At 46.1% G+C, this 22011-nt stretch overlaps 1 protein-coding gene across 6 annotated transcripts in view; it reads left to right on the forward strand.

Annotated features, from left to right (window-relative positions):
• SHC4 (SHC adaptor protein 4) overlaps window positions 1–22011 on the forward strand; it is a 58316-nt gene that overhangs the window by 9258 nt on the left and 27047 nt on the right. For 5 of the 6 annotated variants that reach the window (XM_053273076.1, XM_053273074.1, XM_053273075.1 and 2 more), the window contains one exon: window positions 17374–17444. In XM_053273076.1, the coding sequence (XP_053129051.1) occupies window positions 17374–17444 (71 nt within the window). Of the gene's footprint in view, window positions 1–17324; window positions 17445–22011 lie in introns of all 6 variants that reach the window. The other variant, XM_053273078.1, reaches the window with a different exon arrangement.

Raw genomic sequence — 22011 nt, forward strand, 5'->3', positions numbered from 1 at the left:
CAAATCCCCTTGAAAAGGAAACGTTATTGCATTCCAGGCGGAAAACCCATCCTTCCCAATATCCTGGCCCCTTCCAAAGATTTAATAAGAACATAGGAAGCTGCCTTACACCAGGTCAGGCCATTGGTCCATCTAGCTGAGTGTTGTCTACAGTGCTGGCAGCAGCTCTTCAAGGTTTGGGGCAGGAGTCTTGCCCAGTCCTACTTGGAGATGCTGCCAGGGGTTGAACCCGGAACCTTCTGCTTGCAAGCAGATGCTCTGCCACTGAGCGACAGCCCCAAACCCAAAGGGAAATATCTTACAGTATTCACATGTGGCCCCCTCATCCAAATGCAAACCCAAGCGGACCCTGCTTAGCAAAGGGGACAATTCGTGCTTGCTACCACAGGACACAGGCTCTCTACTCCATCATCAGCTGCATTAATGCTGCTGTGGGGATGGGGCTCCCTTGCTAAAGTACTTTCAGCATTTGTAGCACTGATCCTGTGGGAAGAGGGAGGGATGCTCCGGGCAAGAACCCACCACCCTCACAGGTCTACGTGGTTGTCATCCTAGCTAACAGTCTTCACCATCTGTTTGGCAGTGCGGATATGGTGGAACAGCTTGCAGCTCACCCTTTGGTGAATGCCCTCCTGCATAATCCAGATGAGGAATCGAGAAAGAAATCCATGTGCAGACCATAGATGTCCTTTCCCAGATTGCTCTAGCTTAGTCAAGGTGTCCAGCTCTAGTCATGGTTCTGGAAGAACACTGGAAAAGGATCTTAAGATGGGAGAAAGACAAAGATGATGGAGATTTATATCCTGCTTTTCAACAAAAACTCCCAAAGTGGTTTACATAGATATAAATAAATTTTTAAAATGGCTCCCTGTCCCCAAAGGACTCAAAGTCTAAAAAATAAATGTAAGATAGACACCAGCAACAGCCACTGGAGGGATATTGTGCTGGGGATGGACGGGGCCAGTTGCTCTCCCCCTGCTAAATAAAGAAAAACACCACTTTTAAGAGGTGCCTCAACTTCGGCCCTCCTGCAGATGTTGGCCTACAACTCCCATAATCCCTGGCTATTAGCCACTGTGGATGATGGGAGTTGTAGTCCCCCCCCAAGCTAGGGGGCCAATGTTGAGCAGGCCTGGTCTAAGACAACAGAACCAGACCAAAATATAGTCTTCATATAACCAGCCTACTATCTTGGAGCTGGAGTTCCTGTGTTCTTATAATACTACAGAAATGAGTTGTGTGTATGTGGGTAGAGGGCATATGTACAATACAAAATTAAATATGTTCCCTGTAAACGGAGCCAATGCTCACCCCCAGGGAAAACGAATGCACTATTGACTCATGTTGCTCTCATGTTGCTGTCACAGAGGTGGCTGCGGCTGTGAATGTGATCTCTCTCGGAGACCATTTGGAGGCAGGTCTCCGCCCTGGGAGCAAAAGAATAAAGCTTCGCTTTTAATAAAGCACTTCAAAGTGCTTCAGATACAGTATCTTGATAAACCTTTCTGTGAAATGGTCTGGGGACTAGAATAATGCTTGGAACAGTGCCTTGGGTCTATCGTTTTCAATCAGTGCACATGATTCTCTCCACACATGAAGAAGTGTCCCTGCTAGCCATCCCCTGTTACCCATGCATTCACCTGAACATGAGAACAGAGCCTAGGTATACAGCTTTATGCACATAGGTTATACACCTGGTTGGGGTTCCTCGCGGGATGTGGTGCCTATGCACATCCATGAAATATGCCAGTGTGAGAAGCCATTTTCTGCTTCCCCTTTCATGTGAACACTGTATATCCCTACTCAGTCTTTCTTTCTTTCTTTGATTTTTATACCACCCTTCCAAAATGGCTCAAGGCAGCTTACAATTAAAACAAAAATTATAAAATGGTATAAAACAACAATTAACAACTAAAAGATCATAAAACAGCAATTAAACAATCACAACCATTAAAAAACCCTGAAAACCAGGTTACAACATTAAAACCAATTAAAAAACCCTGGAAGGCCAGGCTCTCCTGAAGGCCAGTAAAGAATTCAAATTGCGGATTTCTGCCAGGAGCGCATTCCACAGCCCAGGAGCAGCTACAGAGAAGGCCCATCTCCGAGTTATGTTGTACGAGTCGTATGAGTGTACACTTCTACATGTTTTTGAGTGAATGACTCTACCTGCATTCATTTTAACAGTGAACAGACCCCTCAAGTACAGATAGGAATTTACTGCTGTACCTGTGTTCAACATCATGTGTGAATCACTGTGCCTATGCACAGATCTGTACCTATCTGTACAGATCCGTTCACTTGTACAAGAGTTGAACATAATGTGTGAATAATGCTTATGTGTGGACCAGTGAGTGTTCCCTCTAACTGGGATTCCCAGATGCTGTTGATTACAACTCCCAGAATCCCCAAGCAAAAGCCATTGCAGCTGAGGATTCTGGGAGCTGTAGTAAACAACATTGGGGAATGATTGTTAGAGGGAACACTGGTGTGGACAGGATTGCATGCATATCCTGAATGTGTGAAGAGTTCCCTGTAAGTAGCTGCTATGAGAGCAAATAGCCACTTTGGTGTGTGTGTGTGGGAGATTTGGGACAGGAAAATGGTTCATAGGGAAAGTGTGATCTTCCCTATGTGCCACAGTATGGATTCACATCATTATTACCACCTTGCGTATGAATGACCGATATTTATATACCACTTTTCAACAAGAGTTCCCAAAGAGGTTTACGTAGATATAAATAAATAAAATGGCTCCTGGCCTCCAAAGGGCTCACAATCTAAAAAATAAACATAAGATAAGACACCAGCAACAGCCACGGGAGAGATGCTGTGCTGGGGATGGAGAGGGCCAGATGCTCTCTCCCTGCTAAATAAAGAGAACCATCATTTTATGTTGCAATAATATCCATGCAATTAAGAGATCTTTTTGTGAAAGAAGAGAGACTTCTGCTTTTAAACCCATCTCTTGCTGAGGAGCTCAACAAGTCACTTGGTCCAAAGTTTGAAAAGCAGTGCTGCAAAGAAGCCATTTGTAGTTCCCTGTGCTTAAAGATGATCAATGCACACACTATCTGCAGCAGCATTCCCTTAAGAAAATACAAAATAATATAGCACCTGGTAGGCAAAAGCCTTCCTCTTACGGGGCGTTTCTCTTTGTTCTTTTTTAGCTCTTTCACTTCCGAGCAGCGGAAAGGCCTTGCTGCATCAGTAACTTTTCGAGACCCACATTTTCCACTCCTCAGCTCTCCCCTGCCCACCACCTGCCTGCTTGCCTGGCTTTCTTTCAGTTCTCTTCTACAATGGACTCTGGCAGAACATTAACATTTGCACTTTAAACTTTCCAAATGACAGCTGGTTAGCATATTTAAAAAGCTGGGAGGCTTTTTAATGCTCCATTATTATTTTGTTATATCTGGTAGGTTATCTGGCTTTTTATAATTTTCAAAAAAACCTAATAATTGTGTTTTTTAATCTGACTTAAAAAAAAATAGTTTTATTACTTTTATTGTATCTGTGTCTATTTAACAGTTGTGAACCGCCCCGAGCAGTAGTGCACTGGAGGGGTGGGCTATAAATATTTTAAAGAAATAATTAAATAATTAAATAATGAACCTGTCAATATAAAGCAGTTGAAGGAAGTTTTTGTACAGGTTGAGGAGAGGGTGGACAGGTAGGCAAACCAGGGCCAGTCCAGGACATTTTATTACCGGAGCCAGAGGCGCTCTTACCCCTGGATGTCCAGGGTGAAACTCAGGGCCTCCACACCCCCTGGGGAAATCCAGACCAGTGGTGGGGAAAGCTCAGTTACTGTAGGTTGGGCAACTGTTGAAGGTACAAGGGGGTCCTGCCCACAGATTTGCAACCTGAAGAACAAGTGGCACAGACCCAAGATTAGTACAGTGTTGTACCTACTTTCTTATTTAGGATGGCCACTAAGTAGCCCAGGTTCCTGCATATTTAAGGCCTCCAGTCCTATGCAGATTTAGGTACACATAATTTTGCAGTCCTATGCAGAATTAAGCAACCTCATTCTGCAATTCTGTGCGCACACAGCCTATTGATTTCAGTGGCTTTATGCATGACCTAACTGGATTGGGTCGCTCAGATGAGAAAAGTGTGTATGGCACCCTAAAGGGCAGGGATCCTGTGCTTTTAATAGTCATGTAGAAGTGGGCATTTTTGACCCCTGCAGCTTGCCATATAATAGCACTGTAGGGGTGAGAATAGACTTTAAAGGGGTTTAGGATTGCTTTACACATGGATGAGTCAATGTTCTGCAAAACAAGGCATTTTCCAAAATTAGAATATGTAGGCTCATCCCTAAGATATTTTTATCTCTACTGTGCTGTTTGGTTCAGCTGGAAAAAAAGAGAACACCCAACGTGCTCAGGAGACGCTGTTCTTCCCTTGTATTCTCATTATGCTCAGTCAGATTCACTGGAATAGAGGAGAGCCTCAATCAATAGTCTGATTCCTGGGATCTCCCTGGTTCAGCTTTCAAAAGCAGGTGCCACACGGCATTTTAGGAGACTTCAGCTGCTGTGCATTGGTGTAACCTACTGCTCATTCCCTCCGCTTGCTTTTCTTTGAGGTTATTCTCCTAGGGCAGTGTTCCCAGCAGTGGGTACTAGTACCCCTAGGGGTGCTTGAAAGGCTCCTGGGGGTACTCAGAGTCCACCTGCCTCCCTACCCTTCAGCTGCGCTATTTGTTCCCCATCTGAGCATCACAAACTTGAAGCAGACGTCTCCTCAGTGATGTGTCCACTGCAGAAGGGGAGGGACGAGGGAGGAGGGTGAAGACTCTTCACCCAAAGACCCTCCTCCTCTGCTCCTGATTGGCTGGCTACATGCTGAAACTCAGCATACCTCTCCCCTCTCTTATTTTTTTTTTTTTTAAGTGCAGGAGAGCTGGTCTTGTGGTAGCAAGCATGACTTGTCCCCTTAGCTAATCAGGGTCTGCCCTGGTTGCATATGAATGGGAGACTAAAAGTGTGAGCACTGTGAGATATTCCCCTCAGGGCATGGAGCTGCTCTGGGAAGAGCAGAAGGTTCCAAGTTCCCTCCCTGGTAGCATCTCCAAGAGAAACTGAGAGAAACTCCTGCCTGCAACCTTGGAGAAACCGCTGCCAGTCTGTGAAGACGATACTGAGCTAGATGGACCTATGGCCCGACTCAGTATATGGCAGCTTCCTATGTATACTTTGTTTTGGCAGTGGTGTGACTGCTGAAGACCAGTGGTGGTGTTTTTTAAAGCCCTCGATTCAATGGGTGGAGGAAGAGGATAAACTGCTTCCCCAACCCAGCAAATATCTCCCATGTGCTGCAAGCTCACACTTCTCCATTTCATCTGGATATATTTTGGTGCCCTACAGATGCAAGAACTGTGTGCAGCTGTGGAAACATGGTGTGTGTGTGTGTGTGTGTGTGTGTGTGTGTGTGTGTGTGCGCGTGCGTGCGTGTGTAGATGCACTCCCATTGTTCCTAAAACGATTATTCTTATTCCCCTATTTATTTCCAGGGCTGTCATTAGGGGGTGACCCAGGAGGCATGGACTCCCAATAGGTTGCTCAGATTCGTGAATCTCATCAGCCAACTCCCTGTTCCATGACCTCTTCCAGAAAGGAAGCAGTGGAGCACTCCTGGCCTCACCTAGCCCACTGCTGCTTCTACCTTCATAGGTGCCATATTATAATAATATTTTAAAAACACACACATAGGCAATTATTATTGGGGCTGGTATGATTTAATTTGATTATCAAAATGGCAGCTGTGGGCCCTTTAAGTATTGATTGATTGATTTGATTGATTGATTGATTTGTTGAATTTATATACTGCCTGACTCCAAAGGCTCTAGGCAGTTACCTAGCAATGCCCCTGTTTATTTCCTAGTACCGAATACCCTGTTTATTCCCCACCTTTCCTCCAGAGAGCGCCAGGCAATGCACATAAGGTTACACAGCAGTCTCCTCTCCCGGCACTGCCAAGACTCAGACCCTCTGTAGCTTTAGTAAGGTTTCTGCATTTTTGCCCTTCTATCTATCCAAGGCTCTCTTGGGAAGGAAATGAACTTCAGTGACTCAGTGTTTCTTAAACTCATCTATGATTCAGGAGCTAGGGAGTATTTTTAGCTTCTTCCTCTCCTTTTGATCCACTGCATTGGGTGCAAACGTTTAATTATAATATCCAGGTTTAAGAAACACACACGCACGCACACACACGCTCAGGACACAGGTGTCTGCTCGAAGACCCTTGCAGCTCCAAATCTTATCAAAGGATTGGAGGGAGAGAGGGGGTTGCAGCTGTTTCATCCACTTCCTTCATAATTACTCACGATGAGTCACGGAGTTTGGCATCCTGTGGGTGATTGACCTGGCACAAAAGCCCAGTGATTGTGCTTGATCCTTCTTGGCTTTCATTGCTTATTCCCTGAATGAACAGCTAGGTGATAGGTATGTGGTGGAAGCAAATCAGCCAGGTATGGCAGGAGGACAGGTTTCCCATCATGCCTGGCTCCCGAGAGCAGCAAGGTGGTGCTGAGGCCCTGAGGCTGGCAGAGTCTGTGGAAGGTGGACATCCAATAAATAGATCACATGGTCCAGGGGCGGCTCTTCCATGAGGCAAGGCAAGGCAGTCACCTTGGATAGCAGATTGTCAGGGGGTGCTATCAGGGTGGCAAGATGCCTCCCACCATGGCAGCTGCTCTTTTTTGGGGGGGGCAATCAGGGGAGGGGAGCTGCTCTTGTGGCAGCAAGCATAATTGGTCCCTCTTGTGAAGCAGGGTCTGTCTTGGCTTGCATTTGGGTGGGTGGCGCAGGGTACTTAAGAGAACATCTTCTCCACTATGAGCCCCATCACCCATTGAGATCATCAGGAGAGGTTAGTCTGAGGTTGCCACTAGCTTATCTCGGGGCTACACAGGGACAGGCCTTCTGTTGTTGCCCTGAAGCTCTGGAATGTGCTCCCTGCTGAAATAAGAGCCTCTCCATCTCTGACAACTTTTAAAGTCTCTAAAGACACATTTATTCACCCAAGCTTTTGAACAAGGCCTGTGGTTTCAAATTGTCTATGTTGCTGTAAACAGCCCAGAGGCAGAAGTTTGGGTTAGGGTGTACAAATATAACAAACCAACAAAGAGCATCTGCTTGCATGCAGAAGGTCCCAGGTTCACTCCCTGGCAGCATCTCCAGGTAGGTCTAGGAGAGACTCCTGCCTGCAAACTTTGGAGTACCACTGCCAGTCAGAGTAGGTAATACTGAGTTAGATGGACCAATGGTCTGACTCGAGGTAAGGCAGCTGCCTATGTGACCCTTGCCAGCTTTTCAAGGAGCACCTCTCTTGACATTCCTTGCAAAGCTTTCAAGAAGCACGAGGAAAGGAGGCTGCTATAGCAACCTACCCTTCTCTCTGCCCGCCTTGTGCTTTCAAGGGTTGGCTCTGAAAGGGGCAGCATTTTGCACCTCACCTCCGCACCACAGTGCTTTGGGTTACCCCTGTGTGGGCTTTGCTTTCCCTTGGGTCTTAACCAGCACTGTGTTCCTAATGGGAGCTGTTGGTTTATGTCCTCCAACATTTCACAAATGAAAATAAGAACATGCTTCCAACAGCCCTTGCATTCTCTTCAACAACAAGAGCCTCCAACAGTGTCCAATAGCCCTTGCGTTCTTTGCGGGTAGCCAGCTCTGACTGAAGCTATTCCTGGAGATCGCCTTCCCATCCCTACCTTTGGTATTGGTATGTGGGAGAGCTGGAATACGGGAGGAGATATGGTCTTGTGTTAGCACACATGAATTGCCCCCTTTTGCTAAGCAGTGTCCACCCTGGTTTGCATTTGAATGGGAGACTATATGTGCGAGCACCACAAGATATTCCCCTTAGGGGATGGGCCGCTCTGAGAAATGCATCTGCAAGCTTGTTCCAAGTTCCCTCCCTGGCAGCATCTCCAAGATAGGGCTGAGAGAGAGAGACTCCTGCCTGCAACCTTGGAGAAGCCGACACCAGTCTGTGTACAATATTGAGCTAGATGGAGCAATGGTCTGACTCAGTATATGGCAGCTTCCTATGTAAGTCCAGGATTGCTTTCTAGGATCACCTGGAGATTGAGGCTGATTCCTGGAGACTCAAGGCCAATCCTGAAGGCTTGGCAACCCTAATTTTCTCATCCTGAGGATCTCTTTGTGAGTTGGCTTCTTTCAACCATCCCACGTACCTGAAGGCTTTTCAGTCCCTGGCTGTATTTATTGACTTCGCTGTAGCCCTGCCTCCACTGATTTAAAAGCTAAGAAGACCCTTTTGGCAAAGATATGCTACAGAAGACATCATTGTCTTTAAATGTGTTACCCGCAGTTCAAAATAGGACTTACTAGCAACAGAATGGGGTGAGGTGGCAGGCAGTATGTTGCTATGATGCCCTAATATTCCTGCACGGGACTGACTTGGCTACTCAGTAGAGACAGGCTGCATCCTGTCTTCACTCAGATATTTAATTTCTAGAGTCCATGGGGAGAGATCCTCACCCTGGAGAACTCCAACAGCTCACATTAGCAAAATTTGAACCAGACATCCAGAAAAGAGGGAAACAGAGTCAAAACAGGGACGATAACTTAACAGAGATAGAGGCTAGTTGCTATTGGTGCAGAGGCAGTTGGTGCATATGTTGATTTAAAGAACGGTGACATTGCTGGTCTGCAACTGTACGAAATAAATGAAATAAAATAAAATAAAGTTGACTCGCTTGCTGAAGTAGTCAGTGGATTTGCAGCGTGCAGTCCTTTGCTTTTGGAAGAGACTGACTAGTACGTCAAAAAATAAGAATAACAAATATAATCTTCACAGTTTTTAAAACAGGGGCCACTTTGGCAAAAATCTTCAGTGTGAGAGCCATTTCCTACTGTGTCTGCCCAGTATGGTACTCTTCTCAATAGTGGGAGGGCCCTTTAAGAGAGATGGGGCTCTCTCTTCAGAGCCCAAGGAATGGCTTCACCAGGGATTCTCAACGTTGGGTCCCCAGATGATATTGGACTTCAGCTCCCAAAGGCGATCTGGGGACCCAATGTTGAGAATCCCTGGGCCAGCGTGGTGTAGTGGTTAGAGTGCTGGACTAGGACCGGGGAGACCCGAGTTCAAATCCCCATTCAGCCATGATACTAGCTGGGTGACTCTGGGCCATTCGCTTCTCTCTCAGCCTAGCCTACTTCACAGGGTTGTTGTGAAAGAGAAACTCAAGTATGTAGTACACCACTCTGGGCTCCTTGGAAGAAGAGGGGGATATAAATGTAAAATAAATAAATAAAAATAAATAATAAATAAATAAATAGGAACATAGGAAGCTGCCATATACTGAGTTAGACCATTGATCTATCAAGCTCAGTATTGTCTTCACAGACTGGCAGCGGCTTCTCCAAGGTTGCAGGCAGGGGTTTTTCTCAGTTTCTCTTGGAGATGCTGCCAGGGAGGGAACTTGGAATATTCTGCTCTTCCCAGACTGATAGCGGCTTCTCCAAGGTTGCAGGCAGGAGTCTCTCTCAGCCCTAACTTGGAGAAGCCAGGGAGGGAATGTGAAACCTTCTGATCTTCCCAGAGCGGCTCCATCCCCTGAGGGGAATATCTCTCAGTACTCACACATCAAGTCTCCCATTCATATGCAACCAGGGTGGACCCTGCTTAGCTAAGGGGACAAGTCATGCTTGCTACCACAAGACGAGCTCTCCACTCCTCTCCACTTCCCAGCACTCTGAGCGTGCCTTCCAAGATGGCGCAGGGGCTTAAGAGGGCACCGTTTCCCTTTAAATAGCCCCTCTGTGCTGAGCAAAGCACAGCCCTGGACGGTGGGAATGGTCAGCTGTGCATGATTCCAGGGGGACTGTGCAGAATGTCCCAGCTTTGGCAGAAGCTTCACACAGGCCCAATAAGCAATTAGTCAGGGAGACACACTCCGGTTGAATGGACCTATCATTGGCCCCTAGACCTTACAATTAACAGCACTGGATGAATAGCTTCTTGCCTTGAGGCCCTCCAAATCCTGAAGCCACCTCTGTTGTCTGTGGTAAACCCAACAGAAGCCCTATTCAGACATTATGTTAAACACTCCTGAATGTACACAGGTACAGATCAGTGTTCCCTCTAACAGGGATTCCCAGATGTTGTTCACTACAACCCCCAGCATCCTCATCTGCAATGGCCTTTGACTGGGGATTATGGGAGTTGTAGTCAACAACATCTGGGAATCCCTGTTAGAAGGAACACTGGTGCAGATATTCACATGTTTTGTTGGACAAAGGTACAGCAATACAGTGCCATGCATTTGAACAGGCCTGTGCCCAAGTCCACTTTTAAAACCAACCCAGGTACGGGTAGTCACACAAATACGTACCTGTGTACAGACATCTGTACACTCATGCAACCTAATGTCTGAATGGGGCTGGGAGCTCAGCACTACAAACCCCAGATATTTCCTGGAATTGTTGGCTGAATTAGCCCATCAGGCTACATTCAGGTCCATTTCACATGCAGTGAAAGGCTCGTGAGCCCTTTGATCTGTCTGTCACCACCCCAGCTGAGTCACCTGCCCCCAGTTCAGATACCAGTCTGGCTCCGCTCCACTACAAAGCAGTAATGCCATTTTTATTTAAAACATAAAAGTAGAACCTCTCTGTTTCTGGCTTGTCTGCTGTAGTTTTTTGTGTGTGTGCTGCTGTTCCATCTGTTAGCTAATACGTTAGAGCTGCTGCATTTGGTTTCATGTTATCATTAAGAGCATGATGGTTTTATTTGGCTCTCGGTGTCATTTTAATTCGCTGGTTCATCATGCTGTTATTCAAACCAGTGCCCATAGTTGGGTTTTTTTTTAAGCAACACAGTCCCCAGTTGTTGACAATCAGTATTCAGTGTGGCCTGGGGGCTGTGACCAGTATCCCCTGTAAGAGGGAATCCCAGATATTGTTGTTTACAACTCCCACAATCCCTAGCTGCAATTGGCTTTGGCTGAGGTTGCTGGGAGTTGTAGTTAACAACATATGGGATTTTCTATTAGAGGGAACACTAAAGATTGAGAAATCTTTGGCTGAAAAGCAGACTTGGAGACAAACTAGACTAGGGGTGACCAACTTGAGGCTCCTTGGTTCTTGCTGGACTACAGCTCCCATCATCCCCAGCTTCAGTTTATTGCAGCTGGGGATGATGGGAGTTGTAGTCCAGCAACAGCTAGAGAACCACAGGCTGGCCACTGTTTGACAAAAGTGTAAGGTTACTGCAATCTTGTCTTTAACCACTTGCTTGGTCACCATTGGCGACCTGACACTATAGTCTGGGTGATCAGCATCAGAGAGGGGGGATTCTTTTGAAAACACCCACCACCACCACCCTCCCCCCATGTCTCTGCAGGCAGTGGTGGCTCCAGCAGCACAAGAAATTCTGATAATGTCCCTGGTCATTTCCTCTTTTGCTTTAGGATGCACCAGGAATGGACTCTGGGCTCAGGACTCTGTCAATTTAAATCTAAGCACTCTGGCTTCCCTGGTATGTGGACTGAGCTGAACGTTTGTATTCAATCATTACTTAAGCCAGTTCTCAAGGTTCTGTTGGATTCTGGCATCTTAGGGGAGAAGAGCTTGTCTTGCGATAGCAAGCGTGAATTGTCTCCTTTGCTAAGCAGGTTCTGCCCTGGTTTTCATTTGTATGGGAGATTACATGTGAGTGCTGTAAGATATTCCCCATAGGAGATGGAACCCTAGCTCAATGGAAGAGCATCTGCATACATCCCAAGTTCACTCCCTGACATCTCTAGATAGGGCTGGTGGAGACTGCTGTCTGTAACTTTGGGGAGTCAGTGTAGACAATACTGAACTAGATGGACCAATGGTCCGAATCAATATAAAGCAGCTTCCTATATTCATTTGTTCTGTCCCACACTGAAGAACCTACAGGGCAATGCAAGGCAGCCCAGTTTCCAGCACCCTGGAGAGCTCCAAGTGAGCAACTTTGGGAGATCAGAAGCAAAGGATCAATGCGACAGGAGCAGGCAAGGTCAGAGACAAACAAGCCAGGGGTCAGAAGTAGGGGTGTGCATGGACCGGTTTTTGCAGTTCGGTCTGAATTCAGACCAAACTGTGCTCTGCAATCCAGTTCAGTCGATCCACCCGGTTGGTTCGACCAAACCAGCTCGAATTGGTTTGCCAGTTCAATCCAGGCTGGATTAGTGGGGTGAGGGCAGCGAGAAGCATCTTTAAAAGTAAAGGAGATGGTCCCTTACCAGCACTCCCAAAGCTGAGCAGTGGTGCTCCCGTCAGCAGCCCATGTGTGGTGGTAGTGTAGTGGTAGGCACTCACCTGGCCTCTGCACATGTGCCAGGCTCTGGCATGTGGGAGTCAGATTCGGGGCCAATGACTGCTTCCTCTGCTCAGTCCTCCGAGTCTGGCCCAGGTAAGCATGGAGTCGGGCTTGGGGTTCATAACACAGGGGCTCTGCAAGATTCTAGGCCGGAGTTGTTCCCAGTCCTATCTCAAGATGGCAGGGACTGAACCTGGGACCTTCTGCATGCAGAACCGATGTTCTACCCCTGAGCTACGGTCCCATTCCCTCAAGGACCTGGCTCCCCACCCCTGGTGACCTCTTGCCACTGGGATCCCCCACACCAGGAGAACCAGGGGGGATTCGAGCCAGCATTCCCACCTCAGTCTGAGGACACAGCCCCCTGAGCTTCATCCTCGGACTGCAAGGAGTTCCTTGAGGACCTGCTATTTATAGAGGACCCCACCACCAGCACCAGCATCGCTAGAGCCAGCCCTTGAGGAATCAGGGAAGGCCCCTTCAAGGGCCTTCCCAAGGAAAGGGGTGGGGCCAATTCCCCCAAGCAGCGGCTAGGCCAGAGGGAGCCAAGCTTGGCACTCCAGCTGTTGTTGAACTACAACTGCAACTCCTATCTTACCCAGCCACAATAGACTGTGCTAGACATAGAGCCAGCGTGGTCTAGTGGTTAGAGTGCTGGACTAGGGCCGGGGAGACCCGAGTTCAAATCCCCATTCAGCCATGAAACTAGCTGGGTGACTCTGGGCCAGCCACTTCTCTCTCAGCCTAACCTACTTCACAGGGTTGTTGTGAAAGAGAAATACAAGTGTGTAGTGCACTGCTCTGGGCTCCTTGGAGGAAGAGCGGGATATAAATGTAAATAAATAAATAATAATAATAATAATAATAATAATAATACTAACAACAACAACAACAACAACAATTAATAATAATAATTGCTGGAACAACGTTTGTTGTGCTGGTGCTTGGGGCTCCCTGTGGCCTGGTGCCCTTGTGGAGACCCCGGCTTCGCCTGGAACAGGATGCCGGCCCAGATGGCCCCTCCCAGGCTCTGTTCCCCTACCTGGAGAGCACAGAAATGTAGAGGGCATCCCCCTGGCACTCATCCTCTTTTCCATCACATCCCTCCTGGCCCATTGTTGGTCTAGGTGTGCTGGCCTGGCTGGAGGGGCACAAAGAACCTGAGTTCGGCAGAGGACTCAGTCTCAGTGAGCATTGGCTCTCCCGCCTTGTATCGGGGCTGGGAATGGGTGCGGGGCTGGTTCTTCCTGACTGCCATCCTCTCTGCTCAGAGCGGGGATCATGACACCACCCTGCTCAGGTTCCTTGCTGCCTTCTGTAGCTACAACGCCCTTACCAGTCCTCTTACATACCCTTTTTGCTCTATCCCTATTCACACGTTATGTTCCAACACTCATACAACAAGTGTACAATGTACCCAGGTACTGATCTGGGGGTTATGGGAGTTGTCGTCAACAACATCTGGGAATCCCTGTTAGAGGGAACACTGCACAGGTAGAGTTATTCACACATTACGGTGAACACAGGTACAGCAGTACACTTCCCCTTTGTTTCCTGCATTTCAGAGGGCTGTACCCAGGTTCACTTTTAAAATGCAGGTTCAGTCATTCACACAAACACATGTACAAGTGTACAGATACAGTGTGATATCTGGATAGGGCTCCAGTTTCCTTCCTGTTGATGCTGTGCTCCTATTAATAGTTCCATGAGCTGAGGTCACCTGTCGGCAGTAAACAAATGGAGAGATTAAGAGAAGCTGCTGTCTTCATGCATTTCCCCTCCTCAAGCTTTGAAGTGAAAGTTCTTTTTGTGGAATGGTGATAAGATTAGCTCCACTCAGGGTAATTTATGGCAAACTCTTGGTATTGATTTCTCTTCTCTCCCCACCCCCATCTTTGCTTAGTTTAGCTTCCCACGCATCTGTGTTCAGGATGATCTTACCCATAGTCATATGATCTCAGCCTATGACTCACCTACTCCTCCGAATCTTTGACTTCATCAAGGATGGTGAGACACAGCCAGCCGCTTTACAAGAGATCCGCTCTTAACAGAAAACAGAGCTGGAAACGCATGCATGGAAACACATCACTGTGGTGCCTTTCAGAGCACAGTTTCATGCAAGTGCCACTCGAGGGATCTCTGCTCTCAAAGGGAATTTTTTGAATGTGCCATTTGCAGATCTGTTTTGTTTCAAATTTACATCGGAAAGCTTCAGCGGTTTTTGTCTCTGCTTTAATCTGCCTCTTAGACCTGAGCGCCAGTGGTGGGTTTTCTGCCTAATTAAAATGCACCTTAAGCCTTCGGTATATTTTCAAGGCTGTATGTGTGCAAATAATCTGCAGATAGCAGCCACAACAGTTCTTTTGGAGCCTGAGACCATGTTTACATGGGATGCACATTACTTTGGGGCACCTTCCAGCATTTCACAGATGCAAATGCGGGATACTCTTGTGTACTTCCAGCTCATCGGTATGCTCACATCAATGACAGTTGCCTGAGGCATGCTCTCCCCCCCGCCCCCGTCCTAGTTGCGAAGGTTCCTCTCTGTGCTATTTTGAAAGCAAGGGTGTGTGGCTCGGAAGGGTTAATGTTTAATTTGATCTCACACTGGATTTCACAATAGCATCTGCCCCCTCCCCACAAGAAAGCTGGAGGAGGGGGCTCAGACCTGAAGAACTCTCATGCATGGGTGGGAAATCCGACAATATTTTTGAAAGACATTGCAAAGATCTCCCTAAGGGCACAACTAGACATTATGTGGGAGTTTTGTAATGAGAAATCCTCCAGTCTTTCTGGGGGGGAAAACACACCACACTGTAGGCTTGTTCACACAACCAAGCTTAGGATAGGAGAAGCCTCCGTGCTCCCATTTGTACCCCAGCTGCTCTCCTATCCAGCTGCTCCTTCCCACATGATATGACCTTAGTTTTAAGTTACAGACGATCAGCAAACAGGAGTGCACTCAGCTCTTAATTCATGGTAGGAGGCTTCTTCTCCTACCCTAATAATCCTGGTTGCGTGAACTGTCCATGAGTGTATGTGACCTGCATCAGGGCTGTAGCACATGAGGGGGTTAACCCTTTGCCCCATGATGATTCCCCAACTTAAATCACACACCCCCAACTGCTATTAGCCACAGAAGCTCCTGTATGTTTCTCTCTCTGTGACTAATATTATCTTTATTTATTTATATTTATATTTATTTATATGATTTATATACTGTCCTTCCAAAAATGTCTCAGGGCGGTTTACATCAAAATAAAAATAATTAAAAATCAATTAACAATTAAAATCAAAACTAAATCAATTAAACAATTACAATCATTTAAACATTAAAATCATTAACATTAAAATCATTTAAAACCAGCTTTAAAAATTTAAAACCATAAATCTAATTAAAAGCGTGGGTGAATAAATGTGTCTTCAGTGCCTTTTTAAAAGTTGCCAGAGATGGGGAGGCTCTTATTTCAACAGGGAGCGCATTCCAAAGTCCAGGGGCAGCAACGGAGAAGGCCCATCCCCAAGTAGCCGCCAAACGCGTTGGCGACAACTGCAGATGGACCTCTCCAGATGATCTTAACAGGAGGTGGGGCTCATGGTGAAGAAGACGTTCTCTTAAATACCCAGGGCCTAAGCTGTTTAGGGCTTTCTAATAGTACCGAAAGCCTCCAAGAGACCCAAAAGGACCAACAGAGTCACACTCCCTTTGTTAGTTCCCAATTGGAGATCATCCATGAGGCCGACCCAAGGCAGTCTCCACCTCATGGAAGGTTGGAGACAGGCCTGTAGTTGCTTAACTCTGAAGGATCCTGGGCAGGCCTCTTCAGAAGTGGTCTAATGATTGCCCCCTTAAGACAAGGAGGCATCCTGCCCTCCCTCAGAGAAGCATGTATATAGTCTCTACCAGGCCCTCTACAACAGCATGTATAATCTCTGCCAGGCCCCCACAACAATTTGTGGGGTTTCAGGTACAGATGCTGGGTTTTCTTTGAAAAGCAATTAAGGAAAAAAGTGTCCTTTAGAAGTCATCCTTGCTAGTTACATGAACTCCTGTAGTCTTGCTCTAGGGGAAGTGTGCAAATGAAATGCATCTTGATTTATCCTAAACTTTGGGAATGATGCCATCGTCACTGGCCGCCATTTTTCCTGCTTGGTGATTAATTCAGAAATAATTCAGTGTATCTATGCAGATAGTATAAGCCATGTTGGGGTGGAGAGGAATACTCTGAGGGTGAAGAGGAATTTAAGTTGGGTAATTAATGCAGGGACACACACACACACACACACACACACTACTGCCCTGATCCAAACTGCTGCTTTTTGCAAAGGAAAAAGACATGAGAGTTCCAGTCCCATATAATTTGGTCCCAGAGGAGAAGAATTTGGAAGAATCTGCCTTGTTTATTATCCAGGTTGCCAACTGACTAAGGACATCTTACTTGATTCATCAAGTTCGTTTTAATCAATTAATAAAACCAATCAAATCTGCATATATTTGCAAAAGTCTGAAACAATAGTTTTGATTGAAGCAAAAAAGCATGTGTCCTCTGGCCTTTAAATGGTGCGTTTATATACTACTGCAGGAGCCATCTGAGAAGAGGCATTTCCTCCTGTGTGAGTGTGAAGGAAGAATCTCTTCTAAGATGATGTATACAACCTGCAGCTATTATAAGAAGAGATGTTCCCACCTGTGTGAGAGAGGAGAATGCCTCTTCTAAGATTATGCTTGCCACCAATAATTATAAATTATTATGAGGCATTCCCTCCTGTATAAGAATGGAGAATGCTTCTAAGATGATGTCACCTTCACTTTGTATTTATATTAAAAATGAGATTTCCTGATTTAATGGGAATTCTTATTTAGTTGATCAAAATATTTTAATCAGTTAATCTAACAATTAATTAAGGGTTGCAGCTCTATTGATAATCATTCTAGATTAAGGAACATATTCTGTCAATTTATTCTGATTGGAACCTATTTCTCTTTATTTTTCTAGATAATTTTTAAACAGCTGTGATTTCTCTCTCTCTCAATATTTACTCTAGTATATGGGCTGTATTGAAGTGTTGCAGTCAATGAGGTCTCTGGATTTTGGCACTAGGACACAAGTTACCAGGTAAGTAGATGAAAATAACTTCTTACAAAATAATACAGTGCTAATGTTGCTATGAAGGCATAGATGGAAGTTATGTATTTCTCTTGACCTTGTCATGTTCTGAGCATTTTGTTTGGAGTTAGAGCCTCAAACTCACAACAATTGGAAACAAATAAAAATACAGCATTAATAATCATATTTGCCAATTTTTTGGCACCTTGTGTAGTCAGCCATATTCAATGCCATCTCTTTCTTAGGAGCTTCTGTTCAGGGGCAAATAGCTGTCATGTGTGTAGAATCCAAAGGAAAGAGTTGTGGTATGCAAGGACAAGATGGTGGAGTGGAATTTTATTTATTTAACATATTTTTATACCACCCAAAACTTGAGTCTCTGGGTGGTTTACAATTAAAATCAGGAATATTAAATAGTTTAATGAAATAGATATTATGTACAGAGAGGCAAGTGCAGAAGCTGGCTCTTTGTTAGTTGCGCCTCTACTCCAGGACTAGAATACAAGTAATTAAAGCCCCATTCAAAAGCTGGCCTGGATCAAGGAATGGATTAACCAAAAGCCCCACAATGTGGACATGCGAGTGATCCAGATCAGAACAATGGCAGGGGCAATACCTGACTATGACCTCATTTAGACATTATGCCTAAAGGACAGTGTATCCGTGTACACAATCCAGAGAAGGAATGGAAGACCCTCCCCATGAGCGTGTCCACCATTTTCCTCTTTCTGCCTCCCACAAAGCTCCCAAGTCTCCAGCTCACTGAAATGGCTACCATCACACTTACAGCCTTTGCTGCTTCAGCTGAAGGTAGTAAGCATGAGCCCTGCAGGAGAGGGAGTGAGGAAAATGGACCTTCCTTGGATAGTGTACCGTCCTGTAGGCAGTCTCCCATCCAAATGTAACCCGAGGCAGACCCCACTTAGCAAAGTGTTCCACACCACAAGACCAGCTTGCCTCCTCCTCTTCCTCCTGGTGGTGGTCAGAGCTTTCCAGTTCAGCAAACACCTTCCTCTCTCTAAGACCTTGACAGTTAAGTTTCATGTAGTCAATTCCTTTTAACTCTAGCCTTCTCCCCTTCCCCAGCCACAGCCTCACTCCTGGCTCCCCACCCCACCCTCTTTATCTTGGGGATGGGGTCATAACTCAGTGGTAGCACATCTGCTTTCCATCATCATCATCATCATCATCATTAGATTTCTATACCACCCTTCCAAAAATGGCTCAGAGTGGTACACAGAGGACTAACAAATAAATAAGATGGCTCCCTGTCCCCAAAGGGCTCACAATCTAAAAAGAAACACAAGGTAGACACCAGCAACAGTCACTGGAGGTGCTGTCCTGGAGGTGGATATGGCCAGTTACTTCCCCCCCGCTAAATAAAGAGAATCACCACGTTAAAAGGTGCCTCTTTGCCCAGTTAGCAGGGCTCAGATTCAGCCCCTTGGATCTCCAGGAGGTGGTTTTACGCACAGCAGTTTTACCGCGAGGTTTTTGCTTTTAGCTGGCATGAATGGCAGGTGCTAGGACACATATTGGCCAGATTTCCCCCAAAGTTCCTGTGAGTTATTGGGGAGCAGGCCACACGTGCAGTTCGGGTTTTCCACTGCGCCCGAGTGTAGCCCAATTTATCTCCGGAGTAAAAAAACTGCACTATTTTCAGCAGTTTTTTGAGACAGCTTTAAGTTCGCAGTAAAGCCTCCTGGTAAACCCGCGGTAAAATCTGCTGTGTGTAAAACCTTGTGGAGGTTTTTCACACATGGCTGTATGTCTCGGGGTATCTGAAGAGCATTTTAATTCGAGGGATTCGATGGACCATTCGCATAGCCATCAGCACCTCCATCAACACCTTTGGAGAAGGCAGAAGCCCCAGAGTTTTTTTCTTTCTTTCAAAAGGTGCTGGAAATAGGGGATTTTTTTTTTTACCCCGATATAACTTGGGCTAAGCCAGAATTTGCAGCCTTCATTTGGGGAGAATAAAGTCCTGTCTGTCCTGGTCCCTGATAGCCTGCAGGGGGGTCGGATTAAATCCAGCAAATATGTGGACTGGCACACTCCAATCAGGATTGGATTGGCCGGGGTGGGGGGAGGCCTGTCTGTAAAACCTCCAGGTAGGGCTGGGGAGGATTCCTGTCTGGAACCCTGGAGAGTTTCTGCTGTCAGTCATTGTACTAACTATATTTACAGACCCTAGCACAGTAGTATCACACTATACATTGTTCAGATGCTAGCACAGTAGCAATACTGTGCTAGGGTCTGTCTGACTCAGTACCAGGCAGCTTCCTATGTATTTTCCCTGTGAGATAAGGAATGGTATCAGGACGATGACCATTGTTTGTTTGTTTTTTATGTGTTAAGTTTGGTTGTCTTGATCTGCTCTCGTCCCACTTTTAAAAAAGTATGTATGTGTATTTTTGATTGCACCAGAATGTGAGTGGTGAAATGCATCTCACTGAAAGCAATGCAATGTAGACGGATGCCATCCACGCTGGGTTGCACATTCCAATGGGGATGTGCATCTGATTTACACCTGGGGTCCTTGGTCTGGTGAGTGGCACACATGTCGTGGAACCCTGTCTCTCCTTACCGAGATTGATGTGGATGAGCAGGGAAGCATGAGCCAGAGGTAATAGCTTGAGTAATAAATACACAGCGGAAAGAGAATGGCAGGGGTGGGATACAGAAGACATTTGTATTTCCACAATCAATAAAATGCTAAAATGAGTTTAAGACTGTGCCTAGTTATTAAAAGAGAATGTTGCATTAAATCTGAAGCAATGCCTTTAAAAATGAATTGTTAAAAGCTTAAGTCATTAAAGCTGCGATTCACTCCTCTTTAATGCAGCCTTAATAGATTGTTCCAACTTGAAGTCAGAAGCTTTTTGCTGCTGCAATTAACTTATGCATATCATTAAGCTGCAAAAAAAAGAAAGAAAGAAAGAAAGAAAGAAGGATGGTATAACCAGGCACTTAAAGCAACATTTCACATTCATATTCTTCCATTTAGAACAAACTTCAGCAAGAGTCAGAAGCGGGTGTGTGGTCCAAAACAGATTTTTATTAAAAGAGGCAGGGGTTGAATTCCAGGGCACGAAACAAGGATCAAAGGGGCTGAAGGCAGGTGTGCAGTCAATGTCAAGCTGATCAAAAGCACCAGTCAGGGAGCAGAAGGCAAAAAGTGGGTATGTGATCAAAGGCAATCAGAGACAGAGATCCAGGGCAGCAATCAATCAATCATCTTTATTACGGTCAAAGACCAGCACAGGCTAAAATACAGATACAATAGATCCAGGGTAGCAATAGCATATTAGGAGGGCCAGAAGTAGGGATGCAGTCCAAGGAAGCAGTGATAAAAGGGTGGGAGCTAGGCGTCGTCCTCACACTAGAGAGAACTTGCTCAGACTGAGATGCATACTTTGAAGTCAGGGTTTTATAGGGTCTGCTATGCCAGGATTGGCCATTGGGGTCAGCTGACTGGAGGCTCAAGCAGGCAGCCTAGATGGTGCTCTTAGTTCTCAGTCTACCGAGTTTGCCATAGAAACAGGTGGTGTCAAAGGTAAGGTCCTGGAGTCTGACTGGTGGAAGTCCTGCTTACGCATGCATGCGCGCATGCACACACCAGTGCCTTACACTTGCCACCTTCTGCTTCCAAGTAAGCCTGCTTAAGATTGCAGCTTTAACCCGCCCCCCCCAAATATTCAGATGCACATGAACTAGCTCCCTCCCTTGATGCATGTGTGCACAGTTTGTGATTGTGCCGAATGCTTTGGCTTGTTTCCCCTTCATGTTATCATCCTGCTGGGAAATGTTTTGGGACCTTTATGGGGTGATGAGAGCAGGATCTGTACCTTGGATAGCCACGTTAAATTTTGGGATTGGGCAGGCGGAACAGCTAGGAGTAAGGGGTGTCTGAAATGTGTCGGCCGAATAAGGCAGACTTTGTCTTGAGGGTTAGACTTTCCACTTTGTCGAGAAATACAATCCCTTTCTGTTTTGCCGCTGAAGGCAGGGCCTCTGATGCTTAAAAGCCAATCTTCAACAGCATTCTTATTCACTGACATCAGCCCACGTCCTTTTGCTCAGTCTCGTTTGGAGGAACAATGGACAAAGTGGACCAGTGTTGTTGTGTGTCCTGGCTTCTCATCGTCAACCAAGTTCTCCTCTGGACTGTCTAGGGGAGCGCAATTTCTTGACACCCAAGTGGCCTTCGGTTGCCTTTGAGCGTGAAATGGCAGTTTTCATGCTCTTTCAACCAAGCACAGTAATGGAAGTAATGGACTTTTAAGACTCAGTAGAGTCTAGTTGGAGCATGATCTTCTTCTGGCTCCGATGGCTAGCAAAAGGCAGTGAAAAACTGGAACTGATATCAGTGCAGGGTCAGCCCAACTCATCAGGCAGCTCCCTGAGGCAGCAGGATTGCAGGGGCTCTGGGCCAGGGGTAGCCAACCTGAGGCTTGCCAGTTGTTGGACTACAACTCCTATCATGCCCAGCTGCATTAAAGGTTGGCTACCCCTGCTCTAGACTAATTGATATGTCCCTCAAAGAGGAACACAATTCTCCAACAGGAGCTAAGGT

The sequence above is a fragment of the Hemicordylus capensis genome, chromosome 10 (genome assembly GCF_027244095.1).
Source record: "Hemicordylus capensis ecotype Gifberg chromosome 10, rHemCap1.1.pri, whole genome shotgun sequence".
NCBI classification, from domain to species: Eukaryota; Metazoa; Chordata; class Lepidosauria; order Squamata; family Cordylidae; genus Hemicordylus; species Hemicordylus capensis.